Raw genomic sequence first — 26,901 nt, forward strand, 5'->3', positions numbered from 1 at the left:
CACGTTTCCATCTGTAACAGAAACCAACATTTCCGTTCGTTTTATTTCACAAAGTTCGGGTAAATTTGCAATTAAACAAACAGCTGATTGTGTTGTAAAATAAAAGGAGGGGGAGTTATTATGTTAGTAAAATGAATTGTTTAATATCGTGAACAGATCAGAATCAATTATGTTCCAATAGGAGGACAATGTAGCTTACTTTACATATTCGTAATCCCCCCCCCCCCCCCCCCGTTACCAGCCATATTATTAGAATAATATTGGGTTCCACGCGGGCCCTGAGCTGCGACAGTAAATATATAGGGGGCCAGACTTATTAATCCTTTCCTGACCTAAGTTAAAGTCTCCCTTGCCTTTCTCTCTTTCTCTTCAGATTTATTATAAAGCTGTCCGGGACATTGAAGCAGGGGAGGAGCTCTTAGTGTATATGAAGGACGGTATTTTCCCTGAGGGATCCATGGCACCCAACCTACAAGGTAAGATTAATGCGCGTCATTAGCGCACGTTTTAAACAAACTCCAACCTGCATCCTGTGCCGCTTTCGCGGTCAACACACTCCATAACTGGGGGAAAAGACACCACTTCTCCCTCCAAGATTTTTTTTCCCTACTCAAGAAATGTGAATTATTCGAACCATAAATTTCCAGGATGGAATTAAATCCCGCATTAAAGCATATGGTTGAAGGCCGTTTTGGATCTGTCATTTAAAATAGGCTTGCCAATATAGAAAGGATACCCGTAAGAGTCTGGTCTGAATTGTGCTCTTTTACAATGCTACAATATAATGGGCCTCTTTGCCTGAAATGCTGTATTAGGGCGTCAATTGGCACTTGTCATATTCCATCCTATGCGAGTAGAAATTTTCTGTTGACGGAAAGCTAAGATCAAACAGAAATTACTCGGTAGCCGTGCATATTATTAAGAACAAATTATGGGAGCAAAGGGAGAAAAAACCGTTCATAGGTGGAGCAAGAGGGGGAGATGGATTAATGGCATTTAGTCGGGAAATATTAGTTAAAACGCTGACTCGTTTCAACTACCTCAGGTCTTCATCAGAGTGAAAACCTTCAAACAAACACCTTAGTGCTGGAAATGTAAGGAAATCACCATAAAACGGACTGGCATCAGAACACTATTACTATCCTAAAAATGAAAATAAATAAACAACAGGGTGAAAATTGCAAGTCATGAGTTTAATTAGCGTCTCCCCGGTGTGCAACTTTAAGAAGGCTGTTGGTTTGAGACGGTTTACAGTCTACTTCCTCAGTCAAACTTGGATATATAGGTATGAGGTTTCCGTTACAGCGGTTTTTTAGGCAGTCGGCCTTTCTGATGGATTGTTCATTGACTTCTTTTCCAGTCCCCCCCCCCCCCCCCCCCCCCCAACCTCAGTAGCCTGCCATTGTATTGGTGTTCAGCAAAACAGTCTAATCAGGAGTTTCCATTGAGATGGCATTGTATATTTATGTTCGCTCACTCTGCCTGCCTGGCGTTTCTCCGTGCGTCCAAGCGACTTCTCTGTAGCGATTTCAACCCCTGGGAATCCCGTGTTCCGACTGAAAAGAAAGGGGGAGAGATGCCTCTGTCTAACCTGTTTAAGTTGTTTCGGTGTGTAATTTAATTAGTGCTTAAAAATAATGAAGAGAAAGCTACAAAGCAGATCAGGTATGATCAGAAGCAATTTTTAGATTGAAAAATAACCTGTCAGTTAACTGAATATGCTAGAGCTTGAAGCTTTTTTAGTCTCATTGTTGGATTAGTTAAAGATTATACACAATATAAATAAAATCGTTCCCTTTCTTTCTTTCTTTTAATACATTTCTGTGTATTTTATTATGACCCTTTCTTTAGATCTTGTGCCGTAAGTGCTTCGTTACACCTTCTTTTACGCTGTCCTCTCGAAATTGGCTCACATTTCAAAGTGCGTCACATTTCTAGGTGCTCTCATCCACCCTTCTCCTCTCTGACTGGGTAACCTGATTCACTGTACTCACTGCCTTTCAACCGTGCCCGCCTGTGTCAGACTGAATATGTCCAATATTTTATCTCGTAATCTAACTTGGACAGCTGTTCACTTTTCTTTCAAACTTTACTTAAGCGGAAAAGGGTCCGTAGTTCCGCTGCGTTTTCTTTAAACATCTTGGACTTATTGTGCCGAAGTGCTGTTGTCAGGTAACATTGTTTTGTTGTGTTTCCAGTCTTTCTGGAACCACAGATGAAAAAAAGAAAATCTGATTACTGTTACTTGTCATTGATTAGAAAATTGTGGAGGGAGAACAAGATGTTCGTGAGATGCTGTGCAGTTCACCAGCTCCCCACCACTACCCTGCATGATGCACAGTTTACGCACAGGTCTCCGTGCCAAAGATGAAGGGGAGGGAGGGGGGGATACAGGAGCAAAGAAAGCTATATTATTGAAAAGAAGCAGATTGACATGTTGTAGGAGTGTGTCAAAGATGGAGCACGTTTATACATGATTTGTTGAATTCATCTGCCTGTATGTATGCGCATGAGGGAGGCAGACAGAGAGAAAATTTCACCTGCCAAAATGTCTGTGTCAGGGCCAAAGTATTTGGCTTTTTGTGTTGTGTAAGAGAGAGCTGAAGGCACACAGAAAAGAACGTGTAACATACAGATGGTTTAGTGTTTAAAGATGCTTACAGTATATGTGAATCAGCAACACTGAAATAGAAGGACGAGCAGTGAGACAAAGTCATCTCACCGTTGTGATGATCGCATCCGATTTGTTTTTCCTGTCTCCCTGCATTTGTGCGAGCAAGGGAGTGAGGCAGTGGGGTTGAGCAGGAGTTTGGCAGCGCAGCTCTGTTCTCTGTGTCCAGCTTATCGGAGAAGGAATTTGAAGTGGAGGACTTGAGGAGTCCCCTGAGACCTCACCCATGCTCCCAGATTAGCTGCTAAACTGCACATAATTGTGACTCCCTTCGTCTCCCAGAGAGCTATTAGTCTCCACTTTAACCTCCCCACCCCCCTCCACAAAACCCACACAAGCCAGACTTGCTGAAAAAACACAGGCACACCGAAATGCACATGCAAGTAGCCGTGCATATTATTAAGAACACATTATGGGAGCAATGTGTGCATGTGTGCATCCTAACATTCACGCACACACCTGAGTGTCCTTTAAGGTGTTTCCTTTCATCTTTTATTACTTGTGTTCCTTTCCCTAGAGGGTACTTGAAGGTCCTCACTGTATATGAACCATGTCTTTATTTTATTTTTTTTGTCCAAAATATTTTCCACTCTTAAATGTCGCAGACAAAAAATATTTTGAGTTGTTTGTGCTGCAAAGGCAATCATACCCAACCCTCTCACAGTAAAATGCTCGCTCCCTATGAAATACGTCCACACAGTGGTGTCAAAGTGGCTAGTTAGTTTAGTGTTTGAGCTCTGTGTAATGGTCCATTGACCAGAAGGTCATTTATCCTTCTCCCCAAGGTTAGACACATTGATGTTGCTACACTAATGCCCTTTTAATGTGTCCAAGAAGTTCCAGCTGGATAAACGGCCACATGCAGTAGAAAGCAGGTGAGCCATGCACTGTAAGTCATTTTGGATAAACTCATTTAGTACAGCTTGAATTGATGGATGGGTGTGTGTGGCATGTTGGGACACCTGGGGGGCCGACTCAGACGCTGGCTGCTTGGGTCATGCCAAAGAGGGTATGGCAGGTTGGCGCTGAAATCACCATGGGGTCGGCGCCACCGTGGCCCTGCTTACCTCTGTTCATTTTGGCTCATTTTGGAAACATAAGCACATTTACACACACACACTCGTGCGCGCACACACACACACGTACACTTATTTATGCATGTGCACAAAGACACTCCGCTGGGCTTTCCCCTGATCTGTTGAACTTGGCGTGGGACTCAGGAACTTGCTATTGAAAGAGCTGGTCTGAGTTTTATGCATTTGACCTTGTTGGTGAGAAGTATTGTAAAGGTTATCAACATGGAAGGGGAAGACCAGCCCCTATTGTTTCCTCTGTGTGCTATTACACCAACACTCTAAAGCAAACACTTGTTTTAACAAGTAATTAACAGTTTTAATGACGGTTACATTTCACTGCTAATTGATTTCCATTTTATGGGGTTGCTTTTACCATTTGTTAAACCTGTCTATACAGCTGCGACTGAAACACAAAACAGGACGAGATTCTTCTTTTTGCTGAGTGTTATTATCAGTTGTTATCTTTTTATACATTTTAGACATTTGGTTCTGCATCTCTGCCAACATGCACTCCTCAGGAGTTAGTATACTAAGATGCAAATAAGCTTATTTTACTGCACATTTTGATATTGTGCTGAATCTGATAGCGAAAAAAATGTTGTCTTTTTTACACACATTAAAAGCACAATTAAATGTCAGCGATTAGCGCTGCTTGTAGGTGCTCTTAGCTTGTGATTAAAATGTTGACAAAGTTGACAAAGTTACAAAAGTTACAAAGTTACAAAAACTAATTATTAACTTCAGAAAAGGTTATGATGAGAAATGTCTTTTTTTAAATACACATCTCCTAGTTACGTAAATGTTTGATGTATTATATTCATATAGAAAGCTGCGTTGTGGCTAAACAAGCCCTTGTGTATGCGTGTGTTTGCGTGCAGACGAGCAGATGTACCGCTGTGAAGACTGTGATGAGCTGTTCTCCTCAACACTTGAGCTGCGGCGGCATCAGAAGTATTCGTGCTCCAGTGCTGGCTCCATCTTTGACACACTAAGAGACGACTTCAAACAGGAACGTGAGGACAGCGACGATCCTGTCCATGAGTGTAAAGACTGTGAGAAGATCTTTCCCAATGAGTACAGGTGAAGTTCAGTCCATTCATTGTGCTACAAATGTGATTCATTGACTGATTTACTGATGAGCTTGTGTTTTCTCAATCAAGTCTGGGACAACACATGATAGTTCACACAGAAGAGAGGGAGTACAAGTGCGATCAGTGCCCCAAAGCCTTCAACTGGAAGTCCAACCTCATCCGTCACCAGATGTCACATGACAGTGGCAAGCGCTTTGAGTGTGAAAACTGTGATAAGGTACAGCATACCCGCCACGTAAGTTGTGCACAGGACACACAGGCTTTATCTGTTAGTAGTTCTTTAAGAAGACAAAGAAATGAAAAGTCTGCTTATGTTTTTACAAAATACAAAAAGGGGAATTTTGTGTAATTTTTTTAGCATTGTTAGTTATGGCATACATTGCATTTTTTTATACACTTGTTTTAAATTTCAGGTGTTCACAGATCCCAGTAACCTTCAGCGTCACATCCGCTCTCAACACGTGGGGGCCCGCGCTCACACATGCCCTGAATGTGGCAAGACCTTTGCCACCTCGTCAGGCCTCAAGCAGCATAAGCACATCCACAGTAGTGTCAAACCCTTTAGCTGTAAGTAAGGGCTTCGGAAGTTAATGATCACCTTTTTCATAACAATTTATTTATTTGAGACTTTTTTTTCCTACCTCGTTTAACCTCACTCATTATCCAGTCTCTCTTTTTTTTCTATGTACACCAGCTTGTTTGCAGGCACAAAGGTCGTATTTGCCCTGCAATAAATTTCATTATACAATGTGAATAATAGATTTGATCTGGTTACCTAAGCTCTTTTTTGTCAAACTTAAAACAACATGACAGAGCTTAAATTGGAAATGGAGTGTTTTACAGTAAGGGAAAAAAAACAGCCCTCACATATGTATTTTATTTATTTTATCTGTTACACGTGTTCAGTAATTATTTGGAAGTAAAATATATACAAACTAAATCAAGACCACTTTTTTTCAGATTGTGTAAGTTATCCTGTCCATACGAACCAGCACCTTCCTTTCCTAAAACCTTTTTTTCAACAGCCGTTTACATTTAAATGTTCATGTTACTGTTGCTTTGGTATACAGAGTTAGAGACAGTGTTAAAACTGGTTTAACTAGGCCCTGGTGGGCTGCATCTTTTTGTTCCCCCAGGCGAGGTGTGCCACAAATCCTACACCCAGTTCTCCAACCTCTGTCGCCACAAGCGTATGCATGCTGACTGCCGCACCCAGATCAAGTGTAAAGACTGTGGGCAGTTGTTCAGCACTACCTCCTCCCTCAACAAGCACCGTCGCTTCTGTGAGGGCAAAAACCATTATGGCTCTCCAGCAGGGATGTTCAACCCTGGCATCCCCATGAGCTCCAGCCCAATCATGGCTAAGGCTAAGTCCCACCATCCCCACCTTTCTGGTTTAAACCAGTCAGGTTTAGGCTTCACTGACTACTTTCCTTCCCGACCTCATCCTCATGCTGGCTTGCCCTTCTCCCCAGGACCCCATGGCTTCCCATCCCTCCCACATGGTTTCCCAGGTATTTTTCCCCCATCGCTATATCCACGACCTCCTTTATTACCGGCCAGTCCACTGATAAAGAGCCCGCTGAGCAGCAGTCAGGAGGTGAAGCTCCCTCAGAGTCCTCTAGATGCTCCTCCATTGTCTCTAGTTAGTTCCACAAATGGCAATGGTGTTAACAGTTTGAGTCAGCACGAAGACAAAGAGAAGGAGAATAAACTGGATTTGTCTTCTAGTGGAGAAGCCAAACCAAAATCAAAGATGGCAGATATGTCTGACGGTAGTGACCTTGAAGATGTCAATACCACAAGTGGGACAGATTTGGACACCACCACAGGTACTGCTTCAGGGGACGGCTCTGACCTGGAAAGTGATGGAGAGAGTGAGCGTGAGAGAAGTGGTAAAAGAAGGAAGCCGTCTGGCACTGTATCAAGCCAAGAGGCACACCAGTTAGAAGACACAAACCGTGCATTGATATCAGCCATGTCTAGTTCAGGGAACCTGTCGATTGATCGTCCGTTTCTTGCTTCTGCATCGCAGCACTCCTTCTTCCCCCCACCCGATGAGCAAGCCCTCCCGCCCACAACCACCACAAATTCCAATGCAGCCACCACTGATTCCATAAAAGCCATCGCTTCTATTGCAGAGAAATATTTTGGTCCAGGTTTGATTGGACTTCATCAGGAGAAGAAGATGGGTCCACTGCCCTATCATTCCATGTTTCCCTTCCAGTTCCTGCCCAACTTCCACAACTCCCTCTACCCTTTTAGCGCTGATCGAGGTGCTCTCAATCCTAGCATGTTTTTTAAAGCAGAGCCCAAGTCGCCTCGTGAGCAACTGCACAAAATGGTTTCTAGTTCCCCGGCAGCTCCTGCTCCCACAGCAGAATCACCGTTCGATCTCACCACGAAACCCAAGGAGGCCAAGATAGCTCCTTCAACACCAACAAACACCTCAAACCCCAACAATAGTACTGGGAGCAGTAGTGGACATTTAGCAATATCTAGCAGTGAAGAACAGCCATTGGACCTCAGCATTGGCAGCCGGAGCCGAGGGAGTCATAATGGTGTGCCAGCTGAGCTACATAATCGAAAGAACCACATCTATGGAGGTGGAAAAGGGGTCTCAATCAAGGATGAAACTCCATCTGGTTTTCCACACCCTCATTCACAGTCTTTGCACCAATCAACCATCACCCAGCACCAGCAGCCCCAGGCACAGCCACACCAGCCACCACCACTGCACTATGCCAAGCCCTCAGCATTCTTCATGGACCCCATATACAGGTATTTCAGCCCGGATTAGACCAGACACTTCCACAACCAACATCAAGGCATTTTTGTAGATGCATTGAAGAATATGAGGTTGGGCATTCTAGATGAAGTTTGACCTTGGTACGTAACCCTCTGCCTTGATATTGGTCCAGCAGGGTGGAGAAGAGGAAGCTACTCGACCCGGTAGGAGCTCTGAAGGACAAGTTCCTCCGGCCCTCGCCGCCACTCTTCCATCCCCAGGTACATAGTGCACACATGACCTAGCTTGGTTTGAGACTATTCTTTTTAAGAAACAGTAAATGCTACGTGCACATTAAACTGAAAGTACACCAAGAGACTAACAAGCAGGGGAATTGACCGCCAGGTATTGCATACAAGCTGATTATTCCCAGATAGTATTGACTATTATTTTCAAACTATGTATTATGTGAAAATACCTCACTCCTGCCTCCCACGCTGCTTAAACCTGAATTGATAGGACCCAAGCGCCATCATTCCAAAGTGTTGATGTTATTTTCTCAAGGGTTCTGTATGATTTCTTCCTTTGTTTACGGAATGGCGCCTGTGTACCTCGTCAGCTTTACCTTTTTTCAGAAGACACAGCCTGTTATCGCTGCCCTTTGATAATCAGTCACATTGTTCCACTGTCCCCAGACCTTCCCCACCTCTACATATCTTGATTACAAGCAATGATAGTATTAATAAAAGAGAGAATAATAACCATTTGAATTGTAACAAACTGCCTCTCTTGGCCACGCTAATCTTAGTTGTGGCATTGTTTTATGTAGTGGGAGCCCACAGGCAAGCTAATAACTCAAACCCCTCAGAGTTTTTTTTTCTTTTCTCTGTGCCTGGCTGGCTGGCTAGATAATAACACCGTGTCCGTCAAGGACATCCTGTGTTTGTGTCCAGGAGAATGGGGGGCTCTCATTGGGGAAACGGTTTAATCTGACCTGGAAATCTGTGTCCTCTATCAACCGTGACTTTGCAATACACACATCTGGTGCACATGCAGACAGATACATTTACACATGAACATGCGTTTGCATATCTCACATGTGTGATGTCATATCGTTAGCCAGCATAGATTTTTTTTTTTTGTAAGGTAAATTGCAAGAATTTTTTTTTTTTGTATTGGTACCTTTTTTCAGTTACCCTAAACCCGGGTACAAAATCTTAAAAACATGATGTCATGACAAGGCTCTAAGCATCAAACAGATTTCCTTTCCATCCTTTAAAATCTCATCTCATCATCTCGTAGATTGCGAAGTTTTCGCAGGCTGCCCTGCAAAAACTTTTTTCATATTTGAGCGTCTCAGCTGTGATCCTCTCAGTGATCCAAACACAATGCCACCTCTAATTCAGTCTCATGACGGAATCACCCCGCTCCCCCTTGCACCCATTCTCAGACTGCGAATAAACACATCGAGACGGAGTGTCTGTCCCTGTGTCTCTCCCGTCCCGTATTCACTAAAAAAAGGAAGGATGTAAGCTGTTTTTGGCAAATAAACTCCTACATAACTGGCCTCTTTTGTTCACAAGCTTCTAGGGGGGGAGGGAAGCGGCTATCAGTTGGGGGTATCACAAACTATATTGTATTGCTCCAGTCATGGCTCTTGAATGCCTCATTTAGCCAGTTTGCAGGCTTGCAACAGCAGCTTTGGCAGAAGAAGGTAAGAAGTAGAGAACAAAGCATTAGTAGAAGGTGAGGTTGTACAGAGAGGGGGGCACTGGAGGAATAGTACTTGGGCATTTGTGAATGTGTTATAGGTCAAGGAGGTGACACGCCTTGAGTACAAACAACAAGGCTAACCTCTGATATGTTGCTTCCTCAAAGCTTCCTCCCTGTATCTTTCCCTCACTCCCTGTTCTTTCTTAAATTGTCCCTTTGTTTTCAGTGCTTTCTTTTCTGTTTTTAATACACATAAACTTGCTGCCATCATGATGTAACACACGCTACGTGCGAAAAATTAAAACTGCCCTTATAAACTTTCTAATTGAACCCATAACACGGTAAATAATAACAAACTCTGGTTGAATTATTTTTATCTCGTTTTTAAAACATGAAACAAAGAATTTCTCAACTTTTTTTACTCTTCTTATTCCCTAGATGTCAGCAATGGAGAACATGACAGATAAGCTGGACGGCTTTGGAGCACTAAAACTGGACGCACCGCCCAATTCGCTGCAACACTCGGCCCATCCGCTGTTCAACTTCCGCTCACCACCACCTTCCCTCTCAGACGCCATCCTTCGCAAGGGAAAGGAACGCTACGCGTGCAGGTCTGCACCCCGTTTCATTTAAACTAGTTGGTGGAATATGTGCAAACGTGAAAGTGCACCATGCCGTATGCTCACTCATCCTCATTGTCCTTTTGCTCTAGGTACTGTGGGAAAATCTTCCCTCGCTCAGCAAATCTCACCAGACATTTGCGGACACACACAGGGGAACAACCCTACAGGTATTCCTTTCTATTTTTAATTCAGAGAGTCTTGAAAGTTTCTGAAATACCCATAGTTGACATATTTCCCTTTGTCACGGCTATTTTTCAAACCTGCCTTTACTTTGTTTGGTACGTCGCTTTCTGTGAAACTTCAGAGAAAAAACAAAGTGAATACTTTTAAGCAAATCACAAGAGCCTTGAGTGGTTTCTTGCTCAACTCAGCAGATAAATAATACATCTTTAGAGCCCTTCTCACTCTACTGCTCTTTCAGCTGACATTTAAATACCCCTGTTCTTCTTCGTCAGGTGTAAATACTGTGACCGCTCATTCAGCATCTCATCTAATCTTCAACGCCATGTCCGCAATATCCATAACAAGGAGAAACCCTTCAAGTGTCACCTGTGCAACCGCTGCTTTGGTCAGCAAACCAACCTCGATCGCCATCTCAAGAAGCACGAGCACGAGAACATTCCTGGTCAGTTTGCAACTGCAATGATGGCTGTGCGAACTAGTAACGTAATCATTAAACAGGAAGTTTTGCTTAGTTGATTGTTTAAATCCATTTTCACACATGGGTTACTGAAAAACAGTCAGAAAAATGTAAGAGCATAACCTTTATAAAACCTTTTTGCTATCATGTTTATCTTCCACACAGATTTCTGTAAACATTTTTTTTCTGTTTGTCAAAAAAATGTCACCAGAGCTATGCACGATCTTAGTGTTTAAATGTTAGTAATTGTGTGTTTTGCCTCTAATATTTTCCTAAATTAAATAACTGTGCGATGATCATCACACTAATGATGCTTGTGTGTCTTAGTATGGTATGTGGGCTGTCTGTGTGTGTGTGTCCATGCCATGTGTTTTTATGCATATGGATGTGTGTGTCTACATCTCTTTCCCCAACAGTGAGCCAACAGTCTGGGATGCTTTCCAACTTAGGAACGACCATCTCCTCGCCAAACTCAGAGCCAGAAAATCATGCACTTTTAGATGAGAAGGAGGACTCGTACTTCTCAGAAATCCGCAACTTCATTTCCAACAGTGAGATGAACCAGGCCTCCAGCTCCACGGATAAGAGGTAAGACGAAAACCCGCTCACAAAAATTATATTTGTACCATGATTCTCACAGAGATCTCCAGCGATTACTTTCCATCCATGTGGCTAACTCTTTTCTGCCAAGCTTAGATTCTCTAAATTTAACATTAATCCTAACTACAGCAGAAAGAACTTGTCAGATGTTGTCAGGAATGTTGTAATGCATCTCCCTTATTTAGGACATCTAATCTTAGGTATGAAAATCCAGAAAAACAAACAAAAAGTTTGTTCAGTTAAAGTAAACAGCTGCTCTTCTACATCTCTAGCGCCTTCCTCCTTCCCGCAATCAACAGTACAGACCCAGGAAATTGGTACACAGTGCTCCCTAGTGGCTAGAACACACTTAGTACCATTGCACTTAAATAAATGAAAAAAAAGGTTTTCTTAATTTTTCACCTTTCATTTTTTTAATGTAAAACATAATTGTAATTGTTCAGTATAACAGTTTTCACACATTTTAGTTTCTTTAATGTTTAAAGTTTAATTAATGTGTTTGTGAATGTCATGCTCAGTTCTAAATACCCTGCAGACCAGTAGCACAAGTGATAATCCTGTTAGTTTCTCTGCACTCTAAAAACTTTATAACTTGCTTATAAAGTAAGGAAAACTTTTTTATTTAAAAAAAAAACAAAACAGGTTTCTTTTTTTTTAAATATCCTCATAAAAATGGAAACTTCCTGCTTTAAGTTTTGAAAGGCTTTTATAGTTAACAGAAAAGGGCAAGAATTGTGTTTTGGGAAATGAAAGAAGGGCGATTTTCTGGTTTGCTCTCTTGCATTGATTCTGCCTTCGTCTCATTCTGGATTCCTTTCTGGTAGTCTTACTTTCTGCCTGCCACTTCCTCGTTCTCCCCCCACACCCCCTTTTTTCTTGTCAACATGCATTATGTCCAAAAGACACAGTGGCAGTTTAGCCCCTCTGCCATCTGGGATCAATACTGAGTCTCATCCACAACAACCTCGTCTGACATTTTAATATCTGTAATTCAGACTAAGTGTTGTGCTTTCTGTCCTCCCACCAGACAGCCTGCTGTTTATTCTCCCTCTGAGTGACTGAAGTCAAATGCTGAACACAAACACACATTCATGGATGACTATCTATAATCACTCCTAGCTGCCCCCACATCACAGTTCCCCACCCCCTTCAAAATTCCCTTTTCAGCATCATAGCCAGTCAAAATAAAAGCCCCTGGGAGCCTTTATTTTTGTATAAAACTTTGACCTGTTTCCAAACTGGTGATGCTGTAGTTGCTGAGGCAGCACTGCTGCTCACAGGGTGGGATGGAATGAGAAAAGTTAGGGAGTATAGGTGTGCACGCATATTTTCAGCTCCACCACAGTGTGTAAGGACTGAGGGGTATCTGTCTCACCGCCTTTGGCTTGAGTTTTAGGTTTGGATATAACTAGAGTTGGAGCTGCTCCCTCATCTGAGACCGGGCTGCAATAGCTCTCAGTTTGGACCCTAAGGGGGACTCGGGTTGAGGCATTTATCTAAGAGATCCACTGATGATTGAGCTCTTCCCCTATCCACTCACTGTGTACCCATAGCCCCAGTCTGCTAACACAAACACCCAACTGACGTGTTTAGACTAAATGACAAAACCCAGGGCCCCCTATGTCAGAGCTACGCTTCTCTCTCCATTCGCAGGCATGGACTTTTTCCCCGCCAGCCAGCTCTGCAATTTGATTATGGTGATATTTAATCTAGACTGAAAGAGAAGAACCCCCCCCCCCCCCCCCCCCCCCCCCCCCAAATCTCACAAAGTCCCTCTACCCACATTCACTCACCCAGTCTGCGTGACCCAATCCTGTCCCCGTGCACCCCTTCCCAGAGGTAACCCTGTCTGATTTGATAAATGTCCACTGTGTGGCAAAAAATGAAAGGGGTAAATTTGCCATCCCAAAGGAAATGATATCATGAGCCATGACATCGTGGTCTGGGGGTGATGGAAGTGGGGGAGGTGGTATTGGGGTGCAGGCTGGAAAATGTACAGATGGCAGGTCGTAATGGCAGTGTGCTGATAGCCTGTTTGCAGCCAAGCCATCATCTTCCTTCAGTCGTGCAAACTGTGTTCCACCACTACAAAGCGTTGAGGGGCGTAGAGGAGTTAGTCTGAGGTGGACCATGCCCTGGTCTGTTTGTGAGGAGCGGGTCAATTAATCATCTGTGGGCCATCGGAAAAGTCCAGGCAGACTGTCAGCACCCATGTTGTTTGTGTGGACTCAGGAGTTAGACTTTGCATGCTGTCATTAGATTATTTTTGTTTCTCTTGCTACTCACAATGAGTCAGATCGTTAAAAGGTTAGGAAATGGTAACAGCCGCCCAGCCAGCTCAAGAGTGGACATAGCCTTTATCTCACATTTTGATCATTTGTGGTAAAAAAAAAGTTAAAAAAAAAAAAAAAAAAGATCAGGAATTTACACTAGCAATCATATTAAAAAAAAAAACCCTCAAACTCCCATTTGGTTTGTCTACATGTGTTTTTAACTAAAATCCAGGCCACTATACTGCCCATGATTCAACATTTCTGTGTTCCCATTGTTTCCCTCAGGCCCCTCTTGATTGGCTTGGGAGACTCAAACCTCTTTAACTCAGATGTCGCACTTCTAACATTTCCTCCCTGCTCTGACCTTTGATCCCTCCGCAGATCAGACCAGCCTGAGGAGGAGCACCCTCCCAGCCACAGTTTGTCCAACTCCAAGCTAGGTCTCCAGGGTCTGGAGGAAGAGGAAGAGGAAGTGGAGGGTGACGATGAAGAGGAGGAGGAAGGCAGCCTGACAGAGAAGTCGCACGACGAGGCGCCCGAGTCCCCGTCTCCTGTCACAACAGGAGTGTATGAGGAGGATGAGGAAGAGGAAGAGGCAGAGGCGGCTCCATTAGCGATGAGCTATGAACACACTCGCAGGTATTTGTCTGTTTTAAATTTGCAGAAAAGGTCCGAGTTCATTGACAAGATTTACCCCAATCTATCCCAAACAACCACAGAAATGTACAGCAAATGTTGAGTTTTAACAAAATTTGCAATACTTAACAATGTAACTAATGCATTTCCTAAAGAGCACTGTAAATCGACAAGGGCAAACAGGGATAACACATGTACTAAAAATGTCCCCTACACAGATTCTCAAAAATGTAACCCAAAAAGTCAAGTGCTTTGATTAGGCTAGTTTCTTTAACTACTCTTTAAACTCTTCAACCCTTTTCTTCCACTTTATTTCTGCTGTCCGTTGATCCCTTTTATTAATCATACCTTTACTTTTCTCTTCACTTCACATTCTCCCTCCCCTAATTAACTCTCCATCTGTTCCATCCCTGTTTTTTTTATCTTTCCATCAATTTTTCCTATCCATCCTCCAACCCATCCACACTGCCCTATTTCTTCCATCCACCCATGCTTCGGTGTGCAGGTGTATAGAGGAGGAGGGCTCTCTCTTGGACCTGGAGGCACTGCCCAGCTTTCCCAAGAGCTTGGATGGTTTACGTAAAGCAGCCAGTGACGAGCAGCCTTTCGATGTTAAAGACATTTTTAACACTTCACTAGAATCTGAGGCATTGAAAGAGACATTGTACAGACAGGCTAAAACCCAGGTATGTGACTGGCTTTTGGATGTCCGTTAAAAGAGGGAGGGACGAGTCGCTCAGATAAAATAGGAGGAAGGGCAAAATATGTTCACTGGAAAGAAAGATCAGGGATGAGATGGATGCTTTCACATTTTCAGGAGCTAAACAGCACCTCTCTTCCTGCTTTCCTATATCTTTGAATTTCACTTAACTCACTAACACATCATCTACAACCTTCTCTATTCATTGCTGGTGTATTAAGTTTTAAAACAATTTAATGAAATTTTGTTACAAGGTATAAAGTCATGAAATTCGAGGATAATCACACTTGAGTGAAACACCAGCAACCAGATGTACTGTAATCCTTTCATTTCTGGACGTGTCGTTGGACACAATGAAAGTTTACTGAAGTTTCTGTATTTTCCTAAAAATCATCCGTCTTCTTCTTTCACAGGCTTATGCAATGATGCTGTCTCTCTCTGAGAACAACCCTTTGCACGCGCCCTCCCAGAACTCTCTGGACGCTTGGCTGAGCATGGGAGGTGGACCGTCTGAGACGAGCAGCTTTCACCCACTCAACCACATCTAAGCGAGAGAGAGAGAGAGAGAGAAAGAAAAGGTGGGAGGAAGAGTAGGAGGAGGAACAGAAAGACTGAGTGGACATGAGTAGGGGGCAAGACAAAGGATGATGGAGAAGATTTCATTGTCATATACATTCAAGACAGAAAGAATGAGTTTGTGTGGATGTGTGTGCTTGTTTTGTGTGTGTCTGTGTGTGAGTGTTTGTTAAAGAAAGAAGGGGAAGATTTTCCCCCAGGTGAAGGGTCTTGCAAAGACTGTCAAAGCGAACGCACTGCTAAGCTCCTGTTGATGTGAAGGACATGATGAATGCTTCTCAATAGCATTGAAACTCTGCATTACTCTGATCCTCCCCAAGTGCACAAGGCTTACCGCAGCACCACAGAGACCCTGCGTAAGGCTCTCATAAAGACTCTTAATGACTGATATGTCTCTAAAGTCTGTATACACCGCCTACTACAAACACTGCAGCGACATGCTGCATTGGCACTGCATGTCCACAAGTTGGCACTGTTTCACCAAGAATAGAGTGAGAGTGTTGACCGCCGTCTCCGTGTTTCCTCCACCAACCATGGGTGACTTATTTACTGATTTTGTTTCAGTTGTAACAGCAGAATCAACAATAGCGCCACACTAAATGTTACTTAAGGAATTGGCAGATACAATAGACTGTTGATTTTTTTTTAAAGAATTTTATTCTATGTTCAAATGTGCTTTCAATGAGTTATCTGGGCCACTAGCCATTGTAATTGGTTATTCAAACTTAAACTTGATCATGCTGAAAATGGATTTAAATCATGTTCAGAAAAAAAATGAGGAAAGTCTTTCTCTGCTTGTTTCATTGTCATTTGTTAATTTTATTCACATTAATTTTTCTTTCCTCTTACACAGTATTGTTTCTTCGTAGGCACTGCAGTGCTTAATTGTTAATATAATTAATTTAGAGAAGGACCAAAATTGTATGATATGTCATATGATGTACAAATTAACCTAGATGTTCATAGGAAGAGTGGTATGTGCCAAATAACCCATAGAAAATGTTTTGTTCTCTGACAATCATTTCATTTCCAAGGGGCTTCCATTTGCTGTCATAGTTTCTTTGTTTTTTCTTTCTTACTAAGCGCTTATATATTTGATTTCAGAAGTGTGTGTTTGTATTTATTTTTGGTTGTTTTGTCATGGCAGGGGGAGTGAAAATGAAGAAGTCATTTTATCCCTCTTTTCTTGTTGCTGAAGGAATGGTAAACTATCAGAACATGAGGGAGATTCTGAATCTCTGGTTTTGATGGGTTAGTGTGCCAAAATGAGAAAAAATACAAAAACAAAACAAAAACAAAACAAAAAAACAAAAAACATGAAATTAATAGATTTTATTTATAGTGAAATATAGCTGTAGTTAGTCTTAGATCCTATTTGGCATTGAAACATCCTGCAGTGTTTAGCCTTTTTATTTCCTTGTTTTAGTTGAACCATTTTACCCAGTAGGCTGAATGTGTCTTGTTCAAAATGGTTCAAGTACTAAAGGGGGCAGGCTTGGACAACCTTTGTTATGGATGTCATGAAAAGGGCATTACATTGTTACACTATTGAATCTGAGTAGTTTCTACAACATCGAGCTCCCCCTTTCATCTGTTTGAGATTTAATACATGTCTTATAACCAACAAATACTGTTGTTTTTTGTTTTTTTTAATGAGTTGTCCAATTTTATACGGTCCAAAATTCAAACGCACACAGCCACAACTGCACGAACATGGCATAATCACTGACTATTTGAGAAGAAAGACAACAACTCATTAAACCAAAAGAACTGATAAAAACAAACCACAGAAAGTATTAAAACGGGCATCGTAATTCTGCTGGTCGGTCCATTCAAATTAAATGTCTAGCTGTCTAGCTAGATGGGGAAAACCGAAACACTTGATAACTTCTTAATCTGAAATTATTCTTCTGAGATCATACTGAAAACTCATTCCATATGGTCTACAAGGTAGCTGTGCCGTGGAGGGGCGTGAGTAATTTACTGTAGATAGCTGCAAAAAGGTGGAGTGTGGGCATTGTTGATCACTGTTCCTCTCCGCATACTGGGACTTTTCTAACTAGGCCTGATGCTGTATTTTGAAAATAGCACTTAAATCATATGGGTCCAAGCCAATAATTGATCATGCTTAGGTCCCTGAATGTTAGAACAGATACATTTGGTTTCACTTTCACTAGATGGGCATGTTGTGCTCAACATGGAGAGGTAAGGATAACAGAAGCACTGTAATTTTTCTTCATGACAGTAGGTGGTAGTGTGATGCTAGGACTGCTGCATCATCTCAATTTTCTAAAGACAGATGTCTTCTTTTTATATAATTCTACTGAATGAGATTCAATTCATGGTAAATGCATTGCTTTCCAACTTGTGGTTACAAAATGTAAAGACTTGGGTCATTAAGTTTTAAGGTTGACTGTTTGTAGTAATTCTTGTCATGGACTACTGTAATAAGTACGCGCTGTGTAAAGCAAAGGAACTGAAGGCATATAGGTATTTCATTTTGCCAGCTTCAGAACGTATTCTGGCAAGTGGTCACTGAAATATGTTTCAGCAAAATAGAAGATGGTTGCTGTTTGCCCCCGCTGTTACAGGAGAAAGTAAAAAATATACATAGTTTCTTTTTAACTGTATAGTATTTTAAAGAATGAAAAACATGGTGCATTTGTCTGAAGAAAAAAAAATCATTGAAAAATATGGGTTTAAATGGATGGTGCTTGTTTTGTTAAAATCTGAGTTGTATATCGCCTCTGTTATGTTTATTGAAAGCAAACAAAAAAAGAAGTTATTGTGCATGACGTGTTAGCAGTCATAATGATGTCCATTTGTGAAACGTGTATCAAATCAAAAAAATTAAAAATTTAAAAAAAAAGAAAAGAAGGAAAAAAAAAAGAAATTCGTAGATGCACTTATTGTACATGTGGTTAGGTTAGTATGTTTGACTTCAACTTCTGACTGCCTTACAGATGTTTGGACAGGTGGTCCCGAAAGACTTAGAAAAGACTTGTCAGAGAAGACATAATGAAAAACAATAAAGGATTGTAGAATAATATTGAACAATTCTGAAATTGCAGTTCTTTTGATGCTTGTGATTATTGCAGATGTACTTTAGAGAAATTTCATTGAAAAGATATGACTCTGATGTTAATTCTGTAGAATAGCAATGTATACCAAATGTAATCTTTCCAATGCTATGAAGAATTTATACATGAAATTGATATGCAATAAAACCTGTGTGCTTTTTAAATGAGTGCTCTGTTGTTTATTTGTGGGCTAGAAGTGCCTGAAATAGTCACTGCTCAGCAAACATAGGTGACAATGCTTTGAGCAGTTTCCCTCCACCCAAAGCAGCCACTCTAACCAGTTCAGTCCTGTTTGTGAAGCTAAAAGGGAGTGAGAGGCTGAATCGAGGCCTGGTGTAAGATACTTTCAATAAGGTTTATTTTCTAAAAGAGCATTTTTGCTTCTTACTAACAGAACAGTATTATTTGCCTTGACCTCACTATGTAAGTCCTTTTAAATTACTTATTTTGCTCATTGTGTGAAAAATATTGAATTTAATTATTATATCGTTATAGAAATTGTTTTTTGTCATAAATATAACCTTTTCACCTTTAACCCATGGAAATAAAAAAGTTGAATTAAGTGTTGGATGTCCAGCCGATTGGGCACCTGGAGGAGATTAACTTTAAAAAATTTAAAAATAAAAATTATTGTAATTCTTCCCAAATTGCAGTTTCTACTGATTAAATTGTGTTTAAGAAATGGTAGTTTCTTTTGTAGTTCTCGAGGTCAAATAAAAATTTAGAAACCCTTTTAGATTTAGATGTAGTTAAAAGTGCAAAACTACTGGGTAGAAAGAAAGATTTGATTGACACTGTCGTGCCAGTAAACAAACACGATCTACATGAAAATGTAGTCAGGAGGAAACATTGCCCAAAGGTTCACACTCAATAATTTATCACCTTTTGAGGAAAAATGCAGTGAGCTCATCACCCAGCAAAGTGTGGAGGAAAAATGAAACAAAAAATCATAATGTAAGGACATATTTTGTTAAATATTCTTTTACTGTTGTGGGCTTTACATTGAGGATTATATTAAGTTTTGGGTTGTTGTTTTTTTTTTTACCCAAAATCCTTCTTATACGCTATTGATTTATTCTTTGAAATTTAGTACATAAATCATTCTACATTTAGGTTAGGATGTGTTTTAATTGAGCCATTAACTCAGTTTAAACACAAGTCCAGCGGGATTGGAGGTGAATGGTACATTCAGGAGAAATGTGTTCTGTGATTTGAGGTCCAAGTGCAAAATATGAGATTAAGAGTTGTGAAATGGAAAATAGAGCCGGACTATGGATTTAAAAGCAGTCGGTATCAAAGTCAATTGCATAAAAACTTTAAATAAGCAGGTGCTGTATTGTTAATGTTGTAAGTTAGTTGGAATAGACTCTTTCATTTGGGAGAAAATTAAACTGCAAATAAGTTGGCAAATAAGTTGGCAATAATATGTGTTTGTGATGCATTAGTTACAGCTTGTCCATATTTCCAATCAAATGGTAGGAACGTATGTGTTGGATGAAGTCTGTGCTGAGGTGTAGAAGTGCAGGTGTAAAACAGAAGCCATATTTAATGGCAGCCAAGTGTTGATGTAAGAAATCCAGGTGTAAGCCAAAGGTGTAAACTCTGTGGGACATTGCAAGAGTTTTTCATGAAGTTGAAAAACTAAAGTTAGCTATTTGTTTAATTGACTGTAAACTGACAAGCAAGGGTTTAAAACAGTTACAGTTACAGTAATGCATAACTTTCTTTCTGTCTTTGCTTTCTAAGGGAATAGATCGTGCTATATTAACATGGTTTTATAAATCACAAGGTATTTACGTGTGCGTAAGAAACTAAATTTGTGTTTAAGTTCTGGGTCTGATACTACTCAACTTTTTTTTTAAAAAAGTAAAAGAAGAAGCAAAAGCAAAAAAAAAACATTTAACCCAATCTCTCTTTTTAAAAATGAGATTTGCCAACTCTTAAATAAAAGGCTGAACCAAGTAAGAAAACATGATCATATTTTATATAATTCACATATTCATACTTTTGGCTGCTGTGAAGCATTTTTAATTCAGTTTTCAAACACTCGATCGATGTGCTCAGTCAGCTTCATATGTAGTAAAAATGCAGAGTAACTAATACACTGGTAGAGTGTGCTTGCACTGGTATCTTAGGCTGTTTTTCTTCTCACATGGGGAAAAGCAGATGTCCACTGAAGGTGCTGTGCCGGTTTTCATTGTCAAGAATCCAAGTGTTAATTCACAGTCGCAAAAACACAACATCTCCTACCTCTAATAGCAATGTGACACCATTAGAAGAACTGACTGAATGAGCACTGGTCGAATGTTGGTATGCCATAAAGATGTGCTCTCCATTCTTGACCAAAACAGCCCCTGAAGGATGTGAATGATCTCCATATACGTAGAATTCAAAGTGGTACGCTCCTCTTACTGGTGCAGTGAAGGAACCTGTGGGAGATTTTTTAAAATTTAAATGGAGTAAATATTGTCATCAAATCAAATTAATTCTAAAGAATGTATGTATTTGAGTACCTGTGTGCGAATTATAGGCATTTCCAATATTGGAAACAACATATTTGAAGACCAGAGGCATGTGTGTGTTAAATGGTCCAATATTTTGTGAGCCTGTGCCTAACAGAGAGGCTGAGAAAGCCACACGTTTGACTGAGAGAGAGAGAAACACACGTGTTAAAGTGACTGATGTTCCAGTAACTGTTTCAATAATGAGATTGTTTCCTGTTCAACAAACCTTCTGCTTCTCTCTTCAGGACCTCCACCTGGTTTTCTGTGATGTTTGCCCTACTTTTAATGGTGATCAGCTCTCCTCCCTGTGCTGGAATTAAATGAATAATTACAATTTTTAAAAAAGATACAATTTGACTGTGAAAATTGTCAATAAAATTACTTGTTACTAAGCTTTTGAGCTAACCATTTCTCCGTGCTACAAAAGCACGGAGAAATGGGATTTGCTAGGAGACAATTAACCAAATACTAGTGTGGCTGTATGTGTATATTTTAGCATGCATGTATAAATTATGACCCAATGTGGGTTACAGTTACTTGTGCATCCAATTCTTGTTATTTAAAGTAATTAAAGATGTATGAGACACCATCATTTCACTCTGGAAAAACTTTAAGAAGTTTAAGGAAATGATTAAGAGCCCAAACTTGGTACGACATTCATGTCTGTGATGAGTGTATGCAAACTTGTGAGCACAGACGTATATACCTTGGCTCTCTTGCTTCAGCTTATCCATTTCTGCCCTTAGCAACTCCAATTCTTTCACCTTAGCTGCTTGTGCTGACAAAGAGAGTGATAAAAAGAAGAAGAAGAAATAAAAGAGATGATATATGGTTCAGATCAGTAGTTGGAAGCACTTTTCCCATTAGTATAATAGCTGTAATATACTACTGTTAGGTTTGGGTTGTTTTTGGTTGTTTTTTTGTTTAATGCTGTCTCTGCACACACCACAATGGATTTTAAATTGAAGAATCAAGATGTGAGTGAAATGCAGACCTGCAGCTTTGATTCAACATGTTTAATAAAAGTATTGAAATAACTGCTTCGGTATTACAGCCATTTTTATTGTCCTCTACTTTCAGAGGCTCAAAAGTAATGTGACAAATTAACATAATTTTAAGTACAATCGCTGCATGAAATCAAGAACCCACAGACATCACCAAATGCTGTCTTTCCTTGAGATGTTCTTCTAGGCCTTTGATTCAGTTGCTGCGTGTCACACTCAGTTTGGGTAGAAATCAGATGACTGACCTGGTCATTGAAGGATATCTGACTTATTTCCCTTGAGAAATTCTAATGTTTTCTCCAGCTCTTTTATTTTAATGATGGCCTCTCTTGCACTCATATCTCTCTGGTCCTCATATTGAGAAATCTAGCAAACAAATACAGTTAGAATCAACTACAGCTCCTTTTCCCTCATGTTTGTCAGGAAATAATGAGGTAAAGGGCCTCACCCGGCCATGAAAGTGGTTATCAGTACACTGTCCAATTATTTAAGAGTCATATATATATATGGACATATACACATATAAATAGTCTAATCGTAGAAACCTATTACACTGATAGGAATATATCAATATTATTAGTGCCCATTTTCTGTTGGAGCCAATAGCCAGTTGATTGTTACTGTGATTACTGCTATTTACAAGCTCTGTACCTACTTCAGAAATGCACTGCAAAATTTGTTGTGTGTGCTTGTAAGTGAATTCACTCCTCTAGTATTTGAGACTGTGATAGGACTCTTATTTATACTAAAACTTACATATTTATTGGGGAAACAGTCCCTAACAGGACATATATCCTGTTTCTCAGTACGAAATGGAAGTAACCATACATGCATCACACCTTTATTACAATTATTTATTCTATAGGCTGAGCAAATCATCCCTGGATCACCTGAAAAAGGTCCAGAATGCTGCTGTATTGCTACTAGTTAAACTGCAACTTGAGTGTGCTTCTCACATATATATTATAAGGTAAACATCTATGTTTTAGTGTTCCCGCTATGTTATGTTTAGAGTAACAGTGTTCAATGAGATTCTCTTGTCCTACCCAGTTTTCCTTAATTTTTTGAGTTCATTTTCAGGTAGAGTTAATGTTTCCCTTGAAACATGACTCTTCTGACAATGTCCCAATTTGTTGCATATAGGGAGTCAATTCTAACACAGCAATCAGACACAGAGAAAGCCCAATAAAAATAAACTATTCACCCAAAACTAACCTTCGTGCTGTTCCTTCAGCTTGTCCAACTCCGTCTTTTGTAACTCCAGTTCTCTGACCTTAGCTGCCTGTGCTAAAAAAACAGAAAAAAATTAAAAGTAAGACATAATTCAGTGAATCAAAGCATTGGTTTCTTGTGCCATTACATACTACTGTACCTTCATTCTCTTTCTGTAAGTGTCTAATCTCTGCTTTCAGTTCAGCCAACAAGGCACTCATCTCTCTCAGAACAGAATTGATGTCAGGTTTACATGTTTGTTCAGGGTCAGAGGTTTGTGCTGTTTCCATTCCCCGATTTAAAAGTGGAGTAATTTTGCTGTTAGAGTTTATTTCAAGTCGAACTGTAGAGAGAGTGCAGATTAGCAGCAACAATGGGAAAAACACTGTCATGTTGGATCTCACGGAGTCTGTGCAGTTCAGTGTTTTTTCTATCTTAGCTCCAGCCTTATATAGTGTCTTTAGTGTATGTGACTCTCTGGTCAATCATTACCATGGATGTTTCATCAGAAACATTCCAAGGAAATAGCACTGTTACTTTGGACTTGTTGTATTTACACTACCCTTAAAATGTCGTCACTAAAGAAATTCCATGTTTTTTTAATAGCAACACATTTTTGATTCATCAAATGAAAATAAATTATTTTAAATCAACTATAGATAGGATTGTGAATGGCTGTCTGTCTTTCTGTGTTGGTCCTGTGGTAGACTGGGGCTCTGTCCAGGGTGTACTCCACCTTTTGCCAAATGACAGCAGGGACAGGCTCCAACAAACCCACATTTGAATTCTGTAAGTGGTCAAGAAAATAGATGATGGATTTTACTACAGACAGAACTATTCTGCAGTGGCAAAGATTCAAGGGCTTATAAACGTTTAACTAAAAATCTTTCATCTAGAAACATGGTAATCAATAATTTGGTTGGGTTTAGACTTTGACTCTTGGGTATATGTGTAGTGTTTTCCAGTGGTTTTGTGGTTAAAAACAGTATATCAGTACGGCTTCAAAAAGGCCTCTGTGACTTAGATATAGGAGTGATTAATGAGTCTTGTTGTATTTAGGATATGTAGGATATTTTTGTTGTTGTTTTTCTTTTTTATATAAAGCCAGTGTTCTTCTAAAAGACTGCAATAATCCTGTATTTCTAGGTGTTTACAAGACATTGCATGGCATTGCTAAATAGAGTGGTCCCCTTCATTTCTCAGTACCCCTTCAACCCCTCAATCAATTCAATTTATATATATATATATATATATAAATATATATATATATATATATATATATATATATGTATATATATATATATATTAGGGGTGCAACGATACACAAAATTCACGGTTCGGTTCGGTTCGATACTTTGGTGTCACTGTTTGATATTTTTCAATACAAAAAAATGTTCATGCTTTTTTAATTTGTCATTTATTAAAATTATAAATATATATTTTAACTCAAAAGTACAGTTTTTAAATTTAATGTTGCTGAAACGACAAAGTAATAAAAAAAATAAATATCTGATGGAGAAATCCCTCATCTTTGGAAAAGAGAGTTTATTACAGAGAAATGGCTCTTTCCAAAATAAAAGCTATACTATACGCTTCTTTTGGGCTTTACTCTCAGCAGCATATTAAACATATCAGGTCCCCATAAGGAGAATCATGTGCTAACGGCTGTCTAAATGACTCAGGTAAAGTTTGTAGCATGAGTGCTTGTTGTTTTTGTCTGCTTCCACTTGTCTTTGCACTAGGATGATGTCGGAGTAAATGTGCAGTCATATTCATTGTGTTCCCACTAGTGCTGTCAGCGTTAATCTGAAATGACGTTAACGCCACAACACGGCAAATCTCCGTTAACGAGCTACCGCGGATCGCCCCGTGCGTGGGGCTGGACAGCGTCAACACCTTAACTAACGCAGTAGTTCCCACCCATGTAATTGAGCATTGCGTGGCACATCCGACATACTGTTTTACTTTTGTCCATGATGCGCTTACCTTCAGTGTCATACTTCACATGAAGACCAAAATAGTTCCAAAGGCCATATCTGAATTAGGGTGGGGGAGGTTCAATTTGCCATGTTGCAACGAACTTAGCTTCTGTCTTGCTAGCTTGCGCTGTGCTCAGTGGATCTGCGCTCGACAGTGCAGCCTAGGCGGAGTAGTCGAACGCAGATCCACTGAGCTCTCAACACAGACAGCATCGTCAGAAGAAAAGTTGATAAAATAAATTTTGTATTGTTCGATACACATGCGTACCGAACCGAAAGCACTGTATCGAACGGTTCAATATCAATACGAGTATCGTTGCACCCCTAATATTTACAGATACAAATTTTTTTTCAGCATTCTTTTGCCCAACCAAAATCTTTACTCTGATTAGCCTGTTCAGCGTGTCTTTTTTTTTTCTTTTGCAACTCTGCTTAGAAGTCCAGCATCAGTTACCGCTTTATGGATGACAATTTGACCAGCATTGACCAGCCATTGAAGATGTGAGGTTTATTTTGCTTGTAGCAAAGACAATGTACTACTCCTTTAGCTCAGTTGTGCACAGGGCCTATTGAGTCTATTCTCACTGAATAAATGGAGGTAGAGTTGGAGACTGTAACCAGAAGTTTACAAAAGCCTAAAAATACAACAGCTATGCATTTATTTGATGCATTGTGTGTTATGTCAATGATATCAGTAAATCAGTTTCAAATATCATGCTGGTCTGCGATGCCTGTATTTATTAGCAGCACCTGTAGGGTTGATGGTCACCAATGGATAGCATACTTCTTACATCTTTGTTTACTGTGTTCATTTTGCCCTCTTGATGTGACCACACTCATTTATGCAAAAAAATTAAAATTAAAATTAAAGTTGGGACAGAGAGCAGCACAGATTATGTTGGAGGCCAATGACCACTCAAAACACAAGTACAGAGGACATCAACATCCTGTTCAGAACACTAAGCAAATACTGCTGCTGTGCCACACTGGAACTGATAGATACAGGGCTACCATATGCAGTTTCAATACCAACACTGATACTTTCAACCTATAGAGGCAGCTTATTAAGGGGTGTTTACTATTACTCCATTTGCTCTTTGTAATCTGCACTGGTACAATGCTGGCTCAAAACTACCTAAAGCTTCCACTAGAGAGCAATGTTGCTTTAATTTTAAGACTGTCTCCCAACTTAAGTAAAAGTCCACAAAGGAGATGGTAATATTTCATTAATATATGCTTTATTATGATTATAATTCATACAATTATTATGCAAATGACAACAAGAAATGATTGATTTAAAGATTTAAAGGCAAATCGGGAATTGTCTTCACATAAAAAGTTTCTACAAAGCAAACAAAAAATAAATTCCTCAGTTTTCTTAGAAATTTCTGCACTTAATTAAATCTGGCACAGGATTTGTATTACTCGGTGCTGTGGTGCATTGTGTGTGTGTGTGTGTGTGTGTGTGTGTGTGTGTGTGTGTGTGTGTGTGTATTAAAATTTTCAGTAGTGATTTTATAAATAAAAAATACTAAAACATGTTTTATTAAATAAAAATCCACACAATGTAAGAGAACGTGATAGTATTTACTTAAATGTGCATTTTATTATGATTGTGATTGCAAAACATGCATACAGTATTTATACACAGGAGAAAGAAATAGATTGTGTATTTAATTTGTAACTAAATAGGGAATTCTGCTAATCACAAACAGAGCACTTAACCAATAAGGTTTCTGTTGAACAAAAACAAAAAATAACATCCATTCCCATGATTTTCTTAGAATTTTCCGCA

General features: G+C 40.0%; 2 protein-coding genes across 8 annotated transcripts in view; one reads left to right on the forward strand and one right to left on the reverse strand.

Annotated features, from left to right (window-relative positions):
- The window catches only part of prdm16 (PR domain containing 16), a 171,349-nt gene extending 152,793 nt beyond the window's left edge, over positions 1–18,556 (forward strand). For 2 of the 7 annotated variants that reach the window (XM_063464122.1, XM_063464127.1), the window contains 12 exons: positions 374–476; positions 4,626–4,827; positions 4,908–5,073; positions 5,252–5,405; positions 5,942–7,619; positions 7,760–7,847; positions 9,718–9,890; positions 9,992–10,069; positions 10,358–10,527; positions 10,959–11,130; positions 13,797–14,054; positions 15,165–18,556. In XM_063464122.1, coding sequence (XP_063320192.1) covers positions 374–476; positions 4,626–4,827; positions 4,908–5,073; positions 5,252–5,405; positions 5,942–7,619; positions 7,760–7,847; positions 9,718–9,890; positions 9,992–10,069; positions 10,358–10,527; positions 10,959–11,130; positions 13,797–14,054; positions 15,165–15,177 — 3,255 coding nt within the window. In that variant the 3' untranslated portion in view covers positions 15,178–18,556. The remainder of the gene's footprint in view (positions 1–373; positions 477–4,625; positions 4,828–4,907; positions 5,074–5,251; positions 5,406–5,941; positions 7,620–7,759; positions 7,848–9,717; positions 9,891–9,991; positions 10,070–10,357; positions 10,528–10,958; positions 11,131–13,796; positions 14,055–15,164) is intronic. The other 5 variants (XM_063464123.1, XM_063464125.1, XM_063464124.1 and 2 more) reach the window with 5 other exon arrangements.
- A 1,870-nt stretch (positions 18,557–20,426) lies between these two features.
- On the reverse strand, positions 20,427–25,218 carry LOC134619431 (complement C1q-like protein 4). The gene is made up of 6 exons (XM_063465266.1): positions 25,114–25,218; positions 23,131–23,202; positions 21,618–21,689; positions 21,138–21,221; positions 20,921–21,052; positions 20,427–20,836 (listed from the first exon to the last, which is right to left on the reverse strand). Exons 3-6 carry the CDS (start codon positions 21,643–21,645, stop codon positions 20,628–20,630), a joined length of 453 nt encoding a protein of 150 aa, XP_063321336.1. The 5' UTR covers positions 21,646–21,689; positions 23,131–23,202; positions 25,114–25,218; the 3' UTR covers positions 20,427–20,627.
- Between the last annotated feature and the right edge of the window lie 1,683 nt (positions 25,219–26,901).

The sequence above is a fragment of the Pelmatolapia mariae genome, linkage group LG20 (assembly GCF_036321145.2).
Source record: "Pelmatolapia mariae isolate MD_Pm_ZW linkage group LG20, Pm_UMD_F_2, whole genome shotgun sequence".
In the NCBI taxonomy this organism is placed as follows: Eukaryota; Metazoa; Chordata; class Actinopteri; order Cichliformes; family Cichlidae; genus Pelmatolapia; species Pelmatolapia mariae.